Here is an 18367-nt window from a genome sequence, read left to right as displayed (position 1 = left end):
GAAGCAATATTAGAAGAAGAGAAATCATACCCCAAACCAGTTCGATCAGAAGCAGAGTTTTCAAAGCTGAGCATCTCATCAAGTTTTGCACTTGAAGTCATCTCCAACTGAGCTCTGACTTGAAACAACTCCGCTTCAAGCTTCTTGGTTTTCTCAGCCAAGAAATTGTTCTCAAATCTTAAGGCTCCAATGGTTTGATTAACTTCATCAAACTTCGTGGAGATTTCTTCTTGTTTAAGCTCTACATCACTGAGCTTCTTGGTGGCCAACTTATACAATTTCTCATGCTTTTTGGAGACCTTGTACTATTTAGCATAGGCTGTACGGCTGTCATCCTGTTCATCCAGCTTTTCAATTTTAGACTCTACCAAGTCCTCTTCTTCATTAACTTCTTCAACAATCCCCTCAGTAGGATTCACAGTGGCAATGAAGGCATTTAGGATTCCATCATCCTCATTATCCGAATCATCCTCAAGTTCAATGTCACTTAAGGTAGCAGCAAGGGCCTTGCTTTTCCTAATAGTCTTAAGATACGTTGGACACTCTTGTTTCATATGTCCAAATCCTTGACATCCAAAACACTTTGTTTCAGAGGGAAATGTGTACTGATTGCTATCCTTAGCATTCTTCTTCCCTCTATCTTGGCTCTTGAACTGTGAAAAACTGGGTTGCTTTCGGTCCTTGTTAAATCTTTTACTATTGGCATTCTTCGTGAACTTTTTAAACTGCCTTGTGATGTAGGATTTCATTTTAGAATCTTCATCATCAGAAGACTCATCAGTGTCACTACTTTTGGCCTTCAATGCCATGCTCTTATCCTTACTTGATTTCCTAATCCTTGTCAAACCTAACTCGTAGGTCTGCAGGTTGCCAACCAACTCTGTCAAAGGAATTTTGTCAATGTCCTTTGATTGCTCAATTGTGGTGATCTTGGCATGAAATCTCTCAAGTAGAGATCTGAGCACCTTTCTAACAATCTTAGGTTTGAGAATGGTTTCCCCAAGATTAAAGGCTGAGTTCACTATGTCCTTGAGCTTGGCATAGAACTCATTGAACAACTTATCCTCCTCCATCTTAATCTCTTCAAAGCTCGTGGTTAGCCTTTGAAACTTTGAGTCCTTGACAGCCTTTTTTCCTTCATAGGTTGTCTGGATGATAGTCCATGCTTCCTTCGCAGTTTTAGTAGAGGATATCTTCTTGAACTCTTCATTCGTGACCGCATTGAATAAAGCATTCAATGCCCTACTGTTAAAGTTTGCCACTTTGATCGTAGCATCATCCCAATCAGCCGGCGCTTTCTTTGACTTGGTCCAACCTATCTCCATAGCTTGCCACACTTTTTCATCTAATGATTGCAAAAAAGCTCTTATGCGTACTTTTCAGTATGCATAGTTAGTGCCATCAAATAAAGGAGGTATAATTAACGATTGTCCTCTATCCATGACAACAGAGGTCAATGGATCACAGAGCAAAGATTAACCCTAATCAGAGTGTGCCTACTCTGATACCACTTGATAGGCCAAGAATGTATTGACTCTTTATGGTAAATTAACTAATTAATTAGCCAAGTTAATTAATTAAGTCAATTAACATGCAATACATGTGGTAGCACAAACAAATCACTAACTTAGTTAAATGCAGTGGAAAATAAAGTTGACACGATGATTTTTTTACAAAGGGGGAAAACTTCCACGGCAAAAACCCCACCGGGTGAATTTAAGGTCACCACTTCCAAGAATCCACTATTATTAAAACAAGCGGGTACAAGTAAAGGAATCCCAGTACCTTATACCAACTTATAGTTGAACCCTTACCCTAATACACAATTGGACCAATTCTATAGTGACAATCTCTCATTTTCAATGCACGGCTCCCAGTATGTGACTAACCAATCGATACACGGATCCAAGTACGTGACTAACACACCAACTTGAGAAGGATGTTGGCTGCAAAGTTCTTCAGTTCATCCACACTATGAAGATTAAGAAGCTCATTGGTTACAAAACCCTACGACGTACAAATGCAGTAACTTCTTCAAGAGAAATATGAACTAGGGAATATGTCTCTGGTCACAATATGCTTGAACAAAACATTTGCATCAAATTTCATCAACTGAGACGGCCCTTAAAATAATCCTTATTTATGTCTAGGGTTGTGAGAAAAGAAACCCTATACAAATACACATGGATATGAGTGAAATCAGATTTAAAAAACTGATTTTCATAATTCTCAATAGATACAGCTGTTAAGCTTATCTGTCGAGCTTCACATTTTAAATCTCGATAAATACATCTGTCGAGCTTTAAAATATGGCACTTCTTCACTTGATTCTTGGACAGATTTACATGGCTTTAATACTTGAACTTGAACTCTTGTTCGTTGAAATATTAAACACATCCTAGATCTACCCAATTACAAGTAAAGTGAGTTTTGTCAAAAGATTAACCAATTCTAAATGACATATGTTCTTAACATGATTCACATATGTCCTAACAGATTTGATAGCGAAATTGTGTTTCTCTTGAATATTCCTAAATTCATATGAAAAGTATCTTTTCTATCAAAGCTTTATGTAAAGCTACTGGATTAATTTACAACTCGTGTCTTTATAACCATTAAGTTGTCTAGGCGTTTTTAATATGTTTGTTCAAGCTTTCAACAAGTTTTTTGTTTCAAGTTTTATTTTATTTTATTTTTTTATTTTTTTTTAAATTGAGTCCCTTTAGTAATAGTAAGTCTTCTCGGAGTTTTTTTACTCTGGATGAGTCTGTATTGGGATGTTTTGTCACAAAATGGCCAAGGGGGATTTTGTTAGATTTTTAGTGTTGAACAATTCCATAAGATTTGTTTGTAATGAATTTCAAGTTTATTGATGTTTTATCACAAAAATTTAGAAACTCATTCTGTAAAGTTGTAATTTACAACTATTTTATGTTGGTTTTAATTTCTTGTCAAATTTGATTGTAATTTCTTCAATCATATTTCCCTATATGTATGTGGGTTTTTAATTGTAAGGGATGAGTGTGAGAGAGTGTGAAGACTCAAGCTTAAAATGATGAACAAGTGAATTTTGCGAGTGTCTCGCGAGAAGCCTACCCGCGAAAGAGCCATGTGTAGAGCATATGACTAGAAGGTGAAGAGTCATGCCAGCCTGGAGGTTTTCACGAGTGTCTCACAAGAAAGGTCATCCCACAAAATACTCGCAAAACATTTTGTTTGGCAAAATGTCATGTTTTGTTTCACCAAGTCTTTACTCACACTATATACACCATCATTACCCACAAATTGTAAGGAATGCTTTTTAGAGAGAAAACCCTAGAAAATACCCTTGAGAGTTAGAGATTGTTATACCCACAATCATCTACACATTTCCTTGTGGTTTTCCTTAACTCCTACCTCTCCATCTCTATATCCTTGAGAGGTTGATAGCCCAAATATTTATCACACTCATTCTAAGTGTCAAGTGAGATTTTGGTGCTATTGGGAAGCATTAGAAGGAGCCATTCATTGGCGGATGCAATCGGGCTAAGTTGCGAGATCTGGAAAGCTAGAAAAGACAAGATTCCAAGAAGCCAGTTGGTAGCAGGAGCTTGGAGGGCTTAAGTACATTGGGTACACTAGGCTTGGAGGGTCTTTTGTTATTCATGTACTCCAACTTTATTCTCTAGTGGATCGTTTCAAATTGGGGGGTCGTAGAGAGGTTTTTCACCGAGTTCTTCGATTTTCTCTTCGATAACACGTCTCGGTTTTATCTTGTGTTTGCATCTCTCTTCCCTACCCTTTAAGCTTTTCTTTTATTGTTGATATTGGATGAATATGGCTTAGGGTAGTGTTATCAGTTGTTTGCGTTCATTTACTCTTATTCCACACTTAGTCTAAGTTATAGTAAAAGCAATCTAGCCGTAATTTTTATTTGAGGATCTGAACAAGCTCTTGTGTATTTACACGAATCCAAGCTTTCTCACTCGATATTTTCTGAAGACTCGACTCACATTGTGCTTCAAGTACTCTTGAGATAAAGTAAGGGAATAAAACATGACTTTCTTGAGTTTGAACACATAGCAAAAGGGTAAATAAAAAAACTTACTCCAGTATTTACTATACTGTTGATGCGTGTTATGTTAAAGTGTTTTTCAACTTTCAAATGAGTTTGATTTAGTTCAACCTTCAATGCAACAAGTCTCTTATCCTAAACTACAGGATTCAAATTCAAATCGTGCCCCATCTATACTAAAATAGCCAATTAGTGATTATCATAGACTTCAAATCTTAATACATCTTAAAGAGAAAAGAAATAATTAAAAAGCTTCCTTCTTTTGTGATTATCCGTTCTTGTTATCTTGGCTGGAAAGTAAAGCATTGAACTCAACAATTAAATGATTCTAATTCTGCCAGAGAAGTCCGAATACAGATGGGAATAATATGATAGGGGGGAATAATATACCATAAACACTTACGAGGTGCATGGCGTGCCTTTGAGGTAAGTTGGGGAATAATACATTGCTTCCTGCTTTGGAGCTTACTGACTTTGTTCATTCCAGCTTTCTCTTTATGTTTTAGCATCTCTTTCTGTTTCTGTTGCTCTCATTTTTGGACAAAGCTTTAGATTCTTGAAAATTACAATACTCTAAAGAAAAGTAAATTCTTGTCAAATAAAGATAAAAAGAAATAATAATTGTAACATTTGTCCACTCTAAAACTCGGACTTCCTTCTTCACATCAACAATACCTTCACTCATACTTCATCACATTAAGCCCACTCTCTAGCATTCCTCTCTCTCGCTCTCTCTCTCTTTAAGCGTTCCTTTCAGCTACTACCAAGAAATGGCCGAAGCAATCCTCTTTGGTCTTGCACAGAAAATGATTGAAAATCTGGGCTCTCAGACTTTCCAAGAGTTTGGATCACTCTGGGGGGTCGAAGGTGAGCTTGAAAAACTCAAGGACACTGTTTCCACAATCCAAGCTGTACTTCAGGATGCAGCGGAGCAGCAAAGTCATAACCATCAAGTCAAGCACTGGCTCGAAAAGCTCAACGATGCAGTTTATGACGCAGATGACTTGTTGAGTGAGTTCTCAACTGAAGCTACAAGGCGAAGAATGGTGAGTAAGAATAAAGTTGCAAAAGAGGTACGCACTTGCTTTTCATGTTCAAACCCACTTGCTTTTCGTTATAAGATGAGTCGTAAAATAAAGGCAATGAGGCAAAAACTAAATGCGGTAGCAGAAAACAGGAAAAACTTTCACCTGAAAGAATTCCATGGAGAGACAAATGTTGTGAGAAGGAAGAGGGATCCAACTCACTCATTTGTACGTGAAGAAAAAGTTATTGGGAGGGAAGATGATAGAGAGGCTATCATAGGCCTATTATTTGACTCTAATGTAGAAGAGAATGTTTCGGTCATTCCCATTGTGGGGATCGGGGGCTTAGGGAAGACAACACTTGCTCAATATGTGTATAATGATGAGAAAGTTCAAAATTATTTTGAGTTAAAAATGTGGGTATGCATTTCCGATGTCTTTGAGTTGAAAATAATTATTGAAAAGATAATAGGTAATGCACCTGGAAATCTGGAAATGGATGAATTGCAAAGGCAACTTCGTCAAAAAATTGATCAAAAAAAATACTTACTAGTATTGGATGATGTATGGAATGAAGACCGTGGAAAATGGCTAAACTTGATAGATATTTTAATGGGTGGTTCAAAAGGAAGTAAGATTATAATAACCACTCGTAGTAGATTGGTTGCAAGGATTACACACACAGTTTCACCATATATTCTTAAAGGTCTCTCCGAAGATCGGTCATGGTTTTTATTTGAGCAAGTGGCATTTAGTAAAGGGCAAGTGACCAATAATCCTACATTAGTTACAATTGGAAGGGAGATTGTAAAAATATGTCAAGGGGTACCCCTTGCCATAATGTCCATAGGACATGTGTTATATTGTAAGGAAACAGAATCTGAATGGTTACTCGTGAAGAATAATTTACTAGCAAATGTAATGGAAGGAAATGAGATTTTTCCAATTTTAAAGTTGAGTTATGATAATCTCCCATCACATTTAAAGAGTTGTTTTGCTTATTGCTCTTTATTTCCCAAAGATTATGAGATGAATAAGGAAATAGTGATACAACTATGGATAGCACAAGGGTTTGTCCAATCATCAAACAAAAATCAACAATTAGAGGATGTTGGTGATGAGTATTTCAAGGATTTACTTTGGAGGTCCTTCTTTGAAGAAGTAAAGACTTACAAAGGCTTAAGATACAAGATGCATGATTTAATTCATGATCTTGCACAAGCTATTGCAGGCGAGGAGTGCAGGCTTGTTAGTTTTGATGGCAGAAATATTAATGAAAAAAATCGTCATGTATCATGTCCATTTCGCATTGACTCATCCTTTATTGAATCTTTAAGGTTTTTGGTTAAAGCAGTCAAGGCATGTTCATTTCTTCTGACATTTAATGAGACATACTCCGGTGCCTTGGAGGAGTCAATGTTGAATACAATTATTTTGAGTTTCAAGAGCTTGCGTGCATTAGATTTACATGCATTGGAGATTACATCAATACCAAATTCTATAGGGAAGTTAATACATCTAAAGTATCTTGATGTTTCTTTTAATCAGGATATTGAAACTCTCCCTGACTCAATTGCTACATTGTTGAATTTGCAAGTACTAAAACTTTATGATTGTAAAGGTCTTAAAGAATTACCCAAAAACTTTAGAAACTTGGTTAACCTCAGACATCTTTATAATCATGGTTGTGATAATTTGAGTCATATGCCATGTGGATTAGGGCAAATGACTTCACTTCAAACATTACCAATATTCATTGTGAGCACCTCCTCCGACACTGGTGGATTAGGCGAATTGAAGGAGCTAAACAACCTGCGAGGAACATTAAAGATCACACATTTGGAACGGTTGGAAGAAACTAACTCAGAATCCATTGTTGTGAATTTAAGGGAGAAGCAACATCTTGAAAAATTGATATTAAAATGGTATCATCAAGATCAAGTAGATAATAATGAAGATGAGAAGTTATTAGAAGACCTCCAGCCACACCAAAATCTCAAACATTTGGAAGTGTATCAGTACAAGGGTGTGAAATTTTCAAGTTGGCTCTCTTCTCTCATAAATCTTGTTGATTTAAGTATAGAAAATTGTAAGAGATGCCGATATCTGCCACCATTGTCTCACCTCCCTTTTTTAAAATCTATATGGCTTGCTAAAATGAATGATTTGGAGTACATATCCGATAATGATATGAGTAAAGAGGTGCCTGCTTCATCCACAATATTATCAACAACGTTCTTCCCATCTTTAAAGTCACTCACAATAGAGGTATGTCCTAATTTGAAGGGATGGTGGGGGAGAACAGGGAGGGATTTAGTTGCAACAACATCTGCGTCAACACCAGATCATCAACAAGATCAGTCTCACAACTCACTGCCTTTATTTCCTCTTCTTTCTGATTTGTGGATTAGTAATTGCCCTGAAATGACTTCCATGCCCCTGTTTCCCAATCTCGAAGAATCTCTATATTTAAACAAGGTCAGTTTCAAGCCTTTGCAAGAGACAATGTCAGTTTCCTCCCTTACAAGCTTTGGATTCTATAGAAGATATAGAGTCTCTTCCGGCTGAGTGGGCACTATATTCTCTCAAGCAACTAGGAATTTGGGATTGCCCTAGACTAACATCTATGTCTGGAGCGGTGCGTAATCTCACCTCCCTCTGTTCGCTAACAATTGTCAATTGCGAGGAGTTCGATCCATTCAGAGACATGCATGATGATGGCATGGAATGGCGATGGCTCAATTGTCTCCGTGAATTACGTTTCGAAGGTATTCCGAAACTGAAGTCTCTCCCTGTGGGTCTTCAATGTATTTCCACCCTAAAAGAGCTCCGCATTCCAAACTGTCCAAATTTAATGACTTTGCCGGAGCTCACCTCACTTGAATATCTTGGGATTAAAAGATGCGAGCCTAATCTGACATCACTTCTTGAGATTAGTTGTCTCACTTCTTTACGGTCGCTAAATATTAAAGACTTTCCCAATTTGATTACTTTCCCCGAATCAATTAGGAATCCAATCTCACTTGAAGAGCTTTCCATTTGGAGATGTCCCAATCTCACAACACTACCCGATGATGGTTTTCTCAAGTCTTTACGAAATCTGAGCATTTGGGAGTGTCCTCAGTTAGCTGAAAAATACAAAAATAAAATCGAAAAGGATTTCCCTAATTTGGAAATCAGATGGTTGTGAGACCACAGCAGCAAACGGCTCTACATTGTCATCTGCAACGGCCACTCCCCTCTTTCACTTGGTACGCATTCTATGCTTTCAAAAGAAACTGAGCTTTTTCTCTATGCTACGTTGATTTCCATCATTTTCAAAAGAATCTGTCACTTTTTCGAATTCTATTCTTTAAAAATCAGAGACTTTTATTTATTTATTTTGGTATTTTGTTTAGGTTTTCTGGTAATCAAAAATCAGAGATTTTCTTGTTAAATTTTATTGATCTTTCAGCAACCAATTTTATTTACACTGCTCAATTTTTTTTTTTTTTTTTTTTACTAATAAAAAATTTGTAATGTTTTTGACTCAGAATGAATCAGAATGAAAGGAGGTGTATGTATCTGGGCATATTCAGAACCATATGAAAAAGTGCAACAAGTCAACAGCTAAGGTGATTATCTTATTTTGTGTTCATTCTTTTTCCTTCACGTAAAATTTCATTCTAGATATGAATCTCATACTAAGAGGGGACCCAAGAGGGAAGATGCATAAATCCACATTTGTTTGTTCATTCTATTGATTTCTATCTTTATATAAATTATAAAATGACACTTTTATGTTGCGTTCTTTAGGCGAAGTATACTCGGGAAGGCAGTACTCAATTTCAAGCGCTTAACTTCTTCAAAAAAGCTACACTCTCTTGTTGTTTGATGGTCAGGGGAAGCATTGGGAACCCCAATTTCTTTCTTCGGAGCCGTTTCTTTTCCTGTCCCCTGCCCTGGCATAGTGCTTTGCTTCCGGTTCTTCGGAAAAATCAACTGACTTCCACACTTGTCATATATTCCATACATCACACTAAATAGATTGAAGTCTGGCACTTGTTGATATTTTGATAACATCTGGTGAGAGATCATTATTTGACAACCACCATCTAGGAAGCGGTTTTATATTCAGGTATTTATTATTTTGTTTGCTTCAACTCTTTATTATTACTACCTATTTATATCAACAAACAAAATATCCAGATATGGTTTTTTGGGTTCTTACATAATTGCTGGTTTTTGTTCACTGTACAATGATAACTTAGTTTGGATTAAAAAAATCAATTGAATTCTCACATCGAATGCATAGTCCTCTTTTTTGTAAACCAAACTGACATGAAACATGATATTAGAAACTTTGTTTTATGTTTTTTTCTTCACTTTTTTGGAATGATTCCAGGCAGAAATTGGAGGGAAATGGTCCAAGACTGCTCGAATCCTTAATTGAATGTATTTCAGAAGGATGTTCTGGTCCACTATTACTACAGGTCCATTCATCTCCTTTAAATTAAGTTTTCTTTGTAGATAAATTATCCAAATTCCTCTTGTTTTCCTTCAATTAGAAGCATAATTTTTGTGCAGTATATGGAATATAAAAACAGACCAGAGTTTGTGATCTCCAAAGCGAGTCGATACTCCAATTATGTAAGCCTCTAATGAAAAAGTTGTTGGAAATTTTTTTTTTTTTTTTTCTTTCATTTATGCTTATTTTCGTATGTTCTAAAACTTATTTCAGGTAGTTTGGCATGGATAAAGATCACAACTAGGTGTTAACAGAAGGGTTGTTCCATTTCAAGAATGGCTTCATTATGCTCGCAGCTGATTCCTTGGATATTTGACAACTTTTTAATGAAGCTATTGAAAATTTTCGACCTAAACAGGTAATTATTTCAACTCACTATATTTATTTCTTAATTAAAACAAGTAGGCAACGATTCTCAGTTTTTAGCTTTAGTTTCTGTAACTCACTTCACTCTGTAACCATATGAATCATAAAATGAGTAATAAAAATCATGTTCTCTACAATGCAACTATAAATTTTTATTTAGTTTTATCTCAGTAAATTGTTATCTGGGAACTGGGAAGGGAAAAAAAAATGTTTTTCACTTAGGTAGATGCTTCATAACACCAATATTATTAAGAAAAAAAAAATCTTGAGATCTGGTCAGTTGATCAGAGGGATTTAACGCCACTACTTTCTTACATTCATGCATCTCCTTTCTAAGTTCGCTTTGAATTTACCAAATACTGGCTCTCTTCATTCTTCCTTTTTGTTTCAGGTTTAGTGAACTTATCAGTTATTGAATTCTGTATGCAGGAACTTTGAATTTGGAAACAGACAGTTTTTAGTGAATTTACAGCAACTACAAGAAGATAAATAGGTGCATATCTTACTCCTATCTTTATATGTCTTATTACATAGATTAGGTTACAGGGTTCACTTGTTTTGAATTTTTGGAAATTTGATTGCAAGATAGTAGAAATAGTATTATTTTCCTATCTTTTCCTTTTCCTTAAGTTAATTCTCAAACTTATTTTTGATAGGTTGAATCAGATGAAGACTGTACCTTGGTGTTAGCAACAAGATTACTGCCTATCTTCAGTTAAAGTTCAATTTCAGGGTGACTGGTTCTTAGACTTTTCAGCCACCCTTTGTGAAACCTAAGCTGATTGCAAACATTTATCTTAGTGTAATTGTTTCAATAACAAAACAAGCTTGTGATGAATTTATTTATTTATTTTTTTTTTTCTAATGCTTTTCAAATTGGAACCCTTTTACCAATATACATAACTGTACTTTAAAGCATCCATATGAACTTAATTATAAGAACTATCTTGAGAAATATTTTATAGGGATTAAACATCTAGAATATGCCAATTATCAAGAAGAATCAGATAATCTGAAGAAATTTCTGTGGAAATCTGATGATGGGATGTATTGCTTGGATAGTTTCAGGATTTGAGAAGCTGATGCAGCTAAGGTACCAGTTAAACTTGTCTATAATCAAATATTGTGTTTGATCATATTCAAATTTGAAGAATCCTGAGTTGTGACATGTAAATATATAAGGAATAGGTAATGAACCTTATATACTTCTGTTATGTTTTTCCTATGCAGTTCTTGAGGCTGGAGATGGAGTATTTGAGGTACGTCCTACCTTGGCCGACACTCATCTAGGAGGTGATGATTTCAACAAGGTTGAAACAAGATAAATTAGTAGATCTTTAGCTTATATTCTTTGTTTTCTGATTTATTGTTAGCTGTTACTAAATTACACACTTACATTCTATAATTTTAAATAGAGAATAAACTTTAAGAAAGATGAAGGCATAGATCTTCTGAATGACAGGCAAGCTCTACAACGTCTCATGGAGACTGCTGAGAAAGCAAAGATGGAGCTGTCATCTCTGACTCAAACCAATAATATTAGGTATGTGGCTGTTTCTATGCCTTCTTTCTTTAAGTTGATCTCTCTCTCTTTGCCATAATCACAGAGAAAAACATTTGCTTTTGCAGTTTACCTTTCATTATCGCCATTCGGATGGCCCAAAACACATTGACACCATGCTGACTAGTGTCAAATTTGAAGAACTGTGTTCAGATTTGTTAGACAGGTATGCCTTTTGACAATTGAAATTATTAGACATATGTAATATGACTGTATTTTTTTTTATCTCCATCACTTCAGTTTTCTTTCTTTTGATTTTGAACTCTCTTTTTCTCTCATCTGGTAGTCTAATTGCGTGCTTAAGTTCTCTGGATTACAACTCATAAGCTTTAAGCACCAGTTGAAACTTCCTTGAGAGATGCAAAGCTTTCCAAAGATATGGATGTAATTCAACTTGTATCCCAGCTGTTTAGGAGCTGAAAAATATGGATGAAGTTTTTGTTCTTGGGGCTGTAGTTCAGGTTTGTCCTTTTCTTGTTATTATCTAATCCAACTTATTATTTTTTGTTACTTTTATTTCCAGACTCGTGTTTTTTTGCTGGAGAAGTTAATGACATTGTGCTCTTGGATGTCTCACCATAGAAGGACTTGAAACTTTGGGTGGTGTCAACTTCACCAACTTCCAAATCAGAGGTGTTCTCCACCGCAGCAGATGGACAGACCAGTGAAGAGATTAATGTCTATCAGGGTGAGAGAGAGTTTGTGAGGGACAACCAGTGCTAGCACCATGCCAAGTGATGGGGTATGTATTTGCAAAAACTGTTGTTTTGAAGAGAATTTGGATTTTGCTCAAACTAGATATATCAAGTTTTAGTTCTTAACAGAAGGCATGAATTAGAATCTGGTGGTTGAGGACGTTGTGGCTAGAGATATTATTAGAATGATTTTGAATAAGCCTAAAACCCAACTCTCTTAGCTAACTATAATTAATTTATCTATTTGAGAAATAACTAATTATATATCAAGAAAAATTTAGACCACTAGTGGAATATGCTGTTTTCTTATATTATAGTTCTAGAACCATAGCCATCGGCAGTGGCTGCGAATCCACCCTCCCCCCTCCTGTTTATGTTCTAATTAGTGTGTAGACTGAAAAATGCTTTTATGTCTTCATTTTTTTTAACTTCAATGTTTTTTTTCTTATAATTTATATTGTAGCACAAGAAGCTTCTTGTTTTTATATTTATTACCTCTTTCAATGATGTTACCATGTTCTACAAAGAACCTACATCTTTCTTTTCTTTCTGAAATCTCGGCATTTCAAGCATATATGTTTTTCAATTTAAAAAAAAAAAAAAAAAAATGGAAACGTTCACTTTTTTTATTAGTACCTGTAAACCTAACCTAATTATATTACTAAACCCCATGTTTGTATGTACAAAATAAAAATGTTGCAGGTGGATAGGATGGTTAAAGAAGCTGAAAATTTTGCAAAAGGAAGACAAGGAAAAGAGGGATGCCATAGACACAAGGAATCTAGCTGACTCAGTTTTGTACCAAACTAGAAGCAACTAAAAGAGCTGGGAGACAATGTTCTTAGCTAGACAAGGAGAATGTAGAGGCTAAAGTGAATGAGGTCATGGATGCCATCTTTGGTGGTTCTACCCAAGCCATTAAAGATGCAATGGCTGTCCTGAATCAAGAAATTATGTAACTGCGGTAGTCAATGTTAATGTGAATTTGAATTGGTTCAGAACCTTAGGAACAAGTACAACGAGTCCATGGCTTAGGTGATTATCTTGATTTGTGTTTCATTCTCTTTTCCCTTTGCATAAAAATTTCATTCTAGATATGATTCACATTTATTTGTTCATTCTAATGATTTCTGCCTTCATATAAACTACAAAATGACGTTTCTTTGTTTGGGTTCTTGATTTTGAATAAACAGGGTAATATCAATAACATTCTGGTGACAACTACCCTCTAGGAAGCTGTTTTATATTCAGGTATTTGTTATTTTGTTAGCTTTAACACTTTATTATTACTACCTATTTTTATCAACAAACAAGAATATCCAGTGTGGTTTTTGGGTTCTTACATTATGTCTGATTTTTGTTCATTGTACAATAATAACTTAGTTTGGACATGCAGAAGCGCTTTGATGGATTTTACTTTAAGCACACTATTTGGATACAAAGATAGGATCAATAAAATGAAAATATAGAGGTAACCAGTTGAATTCTCACATCAAATGCATAGTTCTTTTTTTTGTAATATCACTGTATTTGTTTTGTCTCCATCACTTCAGTTTTCTTTCTTTTGATTTTGAACTCTCTTTTTTTGTCATCTGGTAGTCTACTTGCCTGCTTAAGTTCACTGGATTACAACTGCAATTAACATTCTCATAGGCTTTGAGCACCAGTTGAAACTTCCTTAAGAGATACAAAGCTTTACTTCAAAGGTATCAATGAGGTAATTCTACTCACATTGGGATTTCCAATTTGTGCTTATCAACACTAGGGTGCTTGAGTTAATCAATTTGCTTCCAAATCAAACAAAAAAGTCAAATAAATATTCCAAAGTCAACAACAAAAAGGGGAAGGTTGGCCTTACTCTGCTCAAATCATAATGTTTTCATATATACATATACCATAAAAATGTTAATTAACTATCCTAATCCTATTTAGTAAATCAAATTGTAATGTTTTTGACTCTTATCACTTTTGAATTGGAAACACAGAATGAAAGGATGTGTATATATTAGAGGCATATTCAGAACCATATGAACAAGTGCAACAAGTCAACAGCTAAGGTGATTTTCTTGTTTTGGGATCATTCTATTTTTCTTCACATGAAAAAACAAGTAGAGCTCTCTATTTCTAATATTGTCTATTTTAATAGTTATTGGAACTTGCACTTACTGTTGAGGCATCAATACTTATTTCTGTCTCATTTATTTCCAGACTGGTGTTTTTTAGCTGGAGAAGTTATTGACATTGTGCTCTTGGATGTCTCACCGTGGAAGGACTTGAAACTTTGGGTGGTGTAATGACAAAGATTATCCCAAGGAACACAACTTCACCAACTTTCAAATCAGCAGAGGTGTTCTCCAGCACAGCAGATGGACAGATCAGTGAAGAGATTAATGTCTATCAGGGTGAAAGAGAGGTAGTTATCTCTCTGAAAAAAGGGTGAGAGAGAGATCATGAGGGACAACAAATCCCTTGGAAGCTTGTGCTTAAGACACCAAAACAGGTGCTAGCACCATCACACCATGCCAAGTGATGAGGTATGTATTTGGAAATACTGTTGTTTTGAAGAGAGTTTGGATTTTATTCAAACTAGATATAGCAAGTTTTAGTTCTTAACAGAAGGCATGAATTAGAATCTGGCGGTTGAAAATGCTGTGGCTAGAGATATTATTAGAATGAGTTTGGATAAGCCTGAAACCCAAACTATCTTAGCTAACCATAACTAATTTATTTATTTGATAAATAACTAATATATATATCAAGAAAAATTTCCCCAAAAGCCGGTTTATGTTCTAATTTGTATATAGACTGAAAATTGCTTTTATGTCTTCATTTTTGTAACTTAAAATTTTTTTTTTCTTATAATTTATGTTGTAGCACAAGGAGCTTCTGAAATCTCAGCATTTCATGCATCTATGTTTTTAGATTAATAAATATATAAAAATAAATGGAAACGTTCACATTTTATATTAGTAACCTAATTATGTTACCTTAAAGCCCATATTTGTATGTACAAAATAAAAATGTTGCAGGTGGATAGGAAGGTTAAAGAAGCTGAAAATTTTGCAAAAGGAAGACAAGGAAAAGAGGGATGCTGTAGACACAAAGAATCAAGCTGACTCAGTTTTGTACCAAACTAGAAGCAACTAAAAGAGCTGGAAGAAAATGTTCCTAGCTAGACAAGGAGAATGTAGAGGCTAAAAGGTCATGGATGCCATCTCTGGTGGTTCTACCCAAGCCATTAAAGATGCAATGGCTGTCCTGAATCAGGAAATTATGTAACTGTGGTAGTCAATGTTGATGTTTAGCTTTTATCGGATTGACTTCTTTGCATGGACGGCCACTATTGTGTAGCCTTGAATTATGTTATAGTTGAGAGAGAACTCTTTGATATAGAGTTATTTGGGTGTATTGGGGTTTGTGTTTGTGAGAGTGGGTCTACACCACTTTTGTACTCTCCATATTTATTAGTGAAACTTTTTCCTTGTTGCCGCCCGTGGATGTAGGCCAAAGGCCGAACCACGTAAATCCTTGGTATTCTCTCTTGTGTGTGGTTGTCTATTTTTTTTTCTTCGCTCATATTATTTATTTGGGAGAACTCTTCTAGTACTCCATTTGGGTCATTTAGATCAACCGGTAAAGCAGCTAATGGCGACGATCTGATCAATGCAGATTTTACTATAGCAAAAAAATGCTAATTAAAGTGTAATATCTTATAGGATCCCATTACACCTCGTGTTTCCTATAGTGTACTATTCTATGGCTAAAGTAATGTTTGCAGTGGAACATTACAAATAGGGTAAAGCAGTCCTCCGATTAAAGTTGTTTCTTTAAAAAAGATTTGCCTAATAAGATCAAATTATGAAAGAAACTAAAAACTGAAAGCATTGTGAATTGTGATGGCACAAACAAAGCAAATATCAAGTCTTTTGCCACTATTGCCTATGCGCCTGTCACCTTCTCAGTTTTTATGAGCTCAAGATTCCTATCTCAAGCATTAGAATAGAAGGAACGTTGGAGATAATTCATTATGGGTTAAAATATAATCAATTTTTATCTTCATTCTCATTCTTCCATAAACAATTGGTGTTTTCCTCCAATTTTATTATGTTTTTTTTAATTAATGAAATGACAAAAAAAAAAAAAAAATTAAACCATATTTCAAAGATAAACTTTTTTTCATTCCTAAAATAGTCTTGATTCTATTTTGATTTTTGATCCCTAAAATATGCATTCCATCACACAGACAAAAAAAACATAACAAAAATAGATAGATGGACACTATAAATTTTCAAGAACAGGAATAGAACCTCTTAACTTTTAAGGGAAAGAATAGAAATATAAATTATTTCAAGACCGAAAAGAATATTTTTGTCAAAATTATATGTTAGTCAAGAGTTTAAATCATCTACTTTCATATGATTTTCATGTCTGGAATTTTATAAAAGTAAGAAAGACCAATCTTTTTATTATATTTTTCATCTAATTGTTCGATTGAAAATCTTACCATTTTTAAGCAATTAAGTGAGGTGAGAGCCATAGCTAGCCCCTAGTCTATCATGTATAACAACACCACAAAAACAAGTGAGACAGAGAATGAGAGTGAGATCATGGGTGATGAGATTTTTGGTTTTTTTTTTTTTTTTTAATACAAAATATTAAAATTTAAATATAGTTGGTTACTGTTCTGTCTGGTTCAGTCCGGTCCAGTCCATTATGGGACCACGACTGAAAACATATGACACTGTAATACAAGTGTGACATTTAGTAATGCACGTGGCACCTATAAACAACGTCATGTTCATGGTCAAGAGATGTATTCATGTTCTCTTTTCTATGTATTAATGTTGTAAGTGCTAGAAAATTGATGGCTCAAGCCCACTGAGAATAGTGAGGCCCTTACCTTAAAATTAAGCCCAAAACAATATAATTTGTATAGAGAATGGGAAGAAGATTATGATGTAAGTTTAATTAAGTTTAGGTCTAAGGCCGAAGATCCAAGTAAGAATGGAAGAAATTGATTCAAAGAGTAATTAATATTAATACTATCCTTGGGTCAGTCTGAGGATGAGTTCTTATACAAGAATTCTATGTAAGTCTTAAGCTCTGTCCTCCACTACCATTCTAGTCCTTATCTTCTTAATCATGTTCTCTTAGAAAAATCCCAAGGTCCCTTTAATTGGGGAGTTCCCCTCTCTTTTATACACTCTTTCCTTTGCATTCTAGCCCTCCACTTGTATACTTCAAGGCTTTCCTTAGGACATTTGTCCCATCAAAGTTCTGCTAAAGGTGGTAAAAGGGGCTACTTAGCTGTGAATTTACTGTTCATATGTCATTTCTTCATTAATGCAGCTAATAAAGTTGTTGCTATGAATTTAATGCAGAGGTAGTAGGTAAGCTTTTACAGGAAACTTCTCCCAGCTGCCTTGGCCCTCTCCTAGAAGGCTACTTCTCCCACTCGGGCGCTCACGAGAAATTGTGCACCTTCCCATCCTCTTCTCGGGTTGAAGGTGCCTTACAAATGAATCGATGAAGGACATATCGCTCCTAGTCCTCCTCATCCTCGAACCCCCACAAATGTATTCGTGTTCTTCTTTTTTCTTTCCACACACTATTAAAACATTTATAAAACATGGACATGAACTTATCTATACTATCCTTTTAAATTCAAAAAGAGAAATCTTAAAATTTAGGTTTTTTTTTTCCCCTTAATGTTAATCTTTTTATTCCCTAAAATTTGGCATTTTTTTTTTTAATTCCTTTTTCATCCAAATAAAACACCAATATATTTTTTTTTTTTTACTAAGAAAACTCCTACACTTTTAAACACACGTTCAAAAAATAAATTACAGTTACTGCTTAAAAATTTTTAGAAAAAAAAAAAAAAAGCCTTTGAGCACGTGCAATGCGCATGCATAGAGGCTAGTAAATTATAAGCATATTTTTGTACACTAATTAGTAATTAATGATTAGAATGCTACATTTTGATACAGAATAATATCTAGTCCTTGTTAAGTTGCATATATGTGGACACATTTTAAAACAAAATAGATACACAATGTAGCAAACTATTAAAATCCCAGGTGCTAAACAAAATAGCAATCGATGTAAAAAATAATTTCAAAATTATAATGAAGATATAACTAAATCTCCTATGGTTCA

The 18367-nt window shown here is 34.8% G+C and overlaps 2 protein-coding genes and 1 pseudogene across 46 annotated transcripts in view; 2 read left to right on the top strand and 1 right to left on the bottom strand.

The window, feature by feature from the left end:
• Positions 1-10790, top strand: part of LOC126724310 (stromal 70 kDa heat shock-related protein, chloroplastic-like) — a 32773-nt pseudogene extending 21983 nt beyond the window's left edge.
• LOC126724263 (putative disease resistance protein RGA4) overlaps positions 1-18367 on the top strand; it is a 149556-nt gene that overhangs the window by 42175 nt on the left and 89014 nt on the right. For 12 of the 42 annotated variants that reach the window (XM_050428790.1, XM_050428786.1, XM_050428788.1 and 9 more), the window contains exons 9-15: positions 11183-11262; positions 11415-11495; positions 11582-11679; positions 11800-11974; positions 12096-12255; positions 12911-13243; positions 13402-13459. Coding sequence is in view for 6 of the 42 variants with exons in the window: in XM_050428806.1 (XP_050284763.1) it covers positions 6311-6700 (390 nt within the window). In the remaining 36 variants the exon portion in view is untranslated. Of the gene's footprint in view, positions 1-6310; positions 6701-7203; positions 7558-7622; positions 8082-8612; positions 8694-11182; positions 11282-11367; positions 11496-11581; positions 11680-11799; positions 11975-12036; positions 12256-12910; positions 13244-13401; positions 13460-13591; positions 13680-13807; positions 13926-13970; positions 14056-14193; positions 14266-14416; positions 14743-15237; positions 15734-18367 lie in introns of those variants that run through there. The other 30 variants (XM_050428776.1, XM_050428770.1, XM_050428764.1 and 27 more) reach the window with 21 other exon arrangements.
• Positions 1-18367, bottom strand: part of LOC126724294 (uncharacterized) — a 55579-nt gene that overhangs the window by 28556 nt on the left and 8656 nt on the right. The gene's annotated exons all lie outside the window — the stretch shown is intronic.

Source organism: Quercus robur, chromosome 4, assembly GCF_932294415.1.
Source record: "Quercus robur chromosome 4, dhQueRobu3.1, whole genome shotgun sequence".
Taxonomy (NCBI): Eukaryota; Viridiplantae; Streptophyta; class Magnoliopsida; order Fagales; family Fagaceae; genus Quercus; species Quercus robur.
This window is presented reverse-complemented; position numbering and strand designations above follow the sequence as displayed.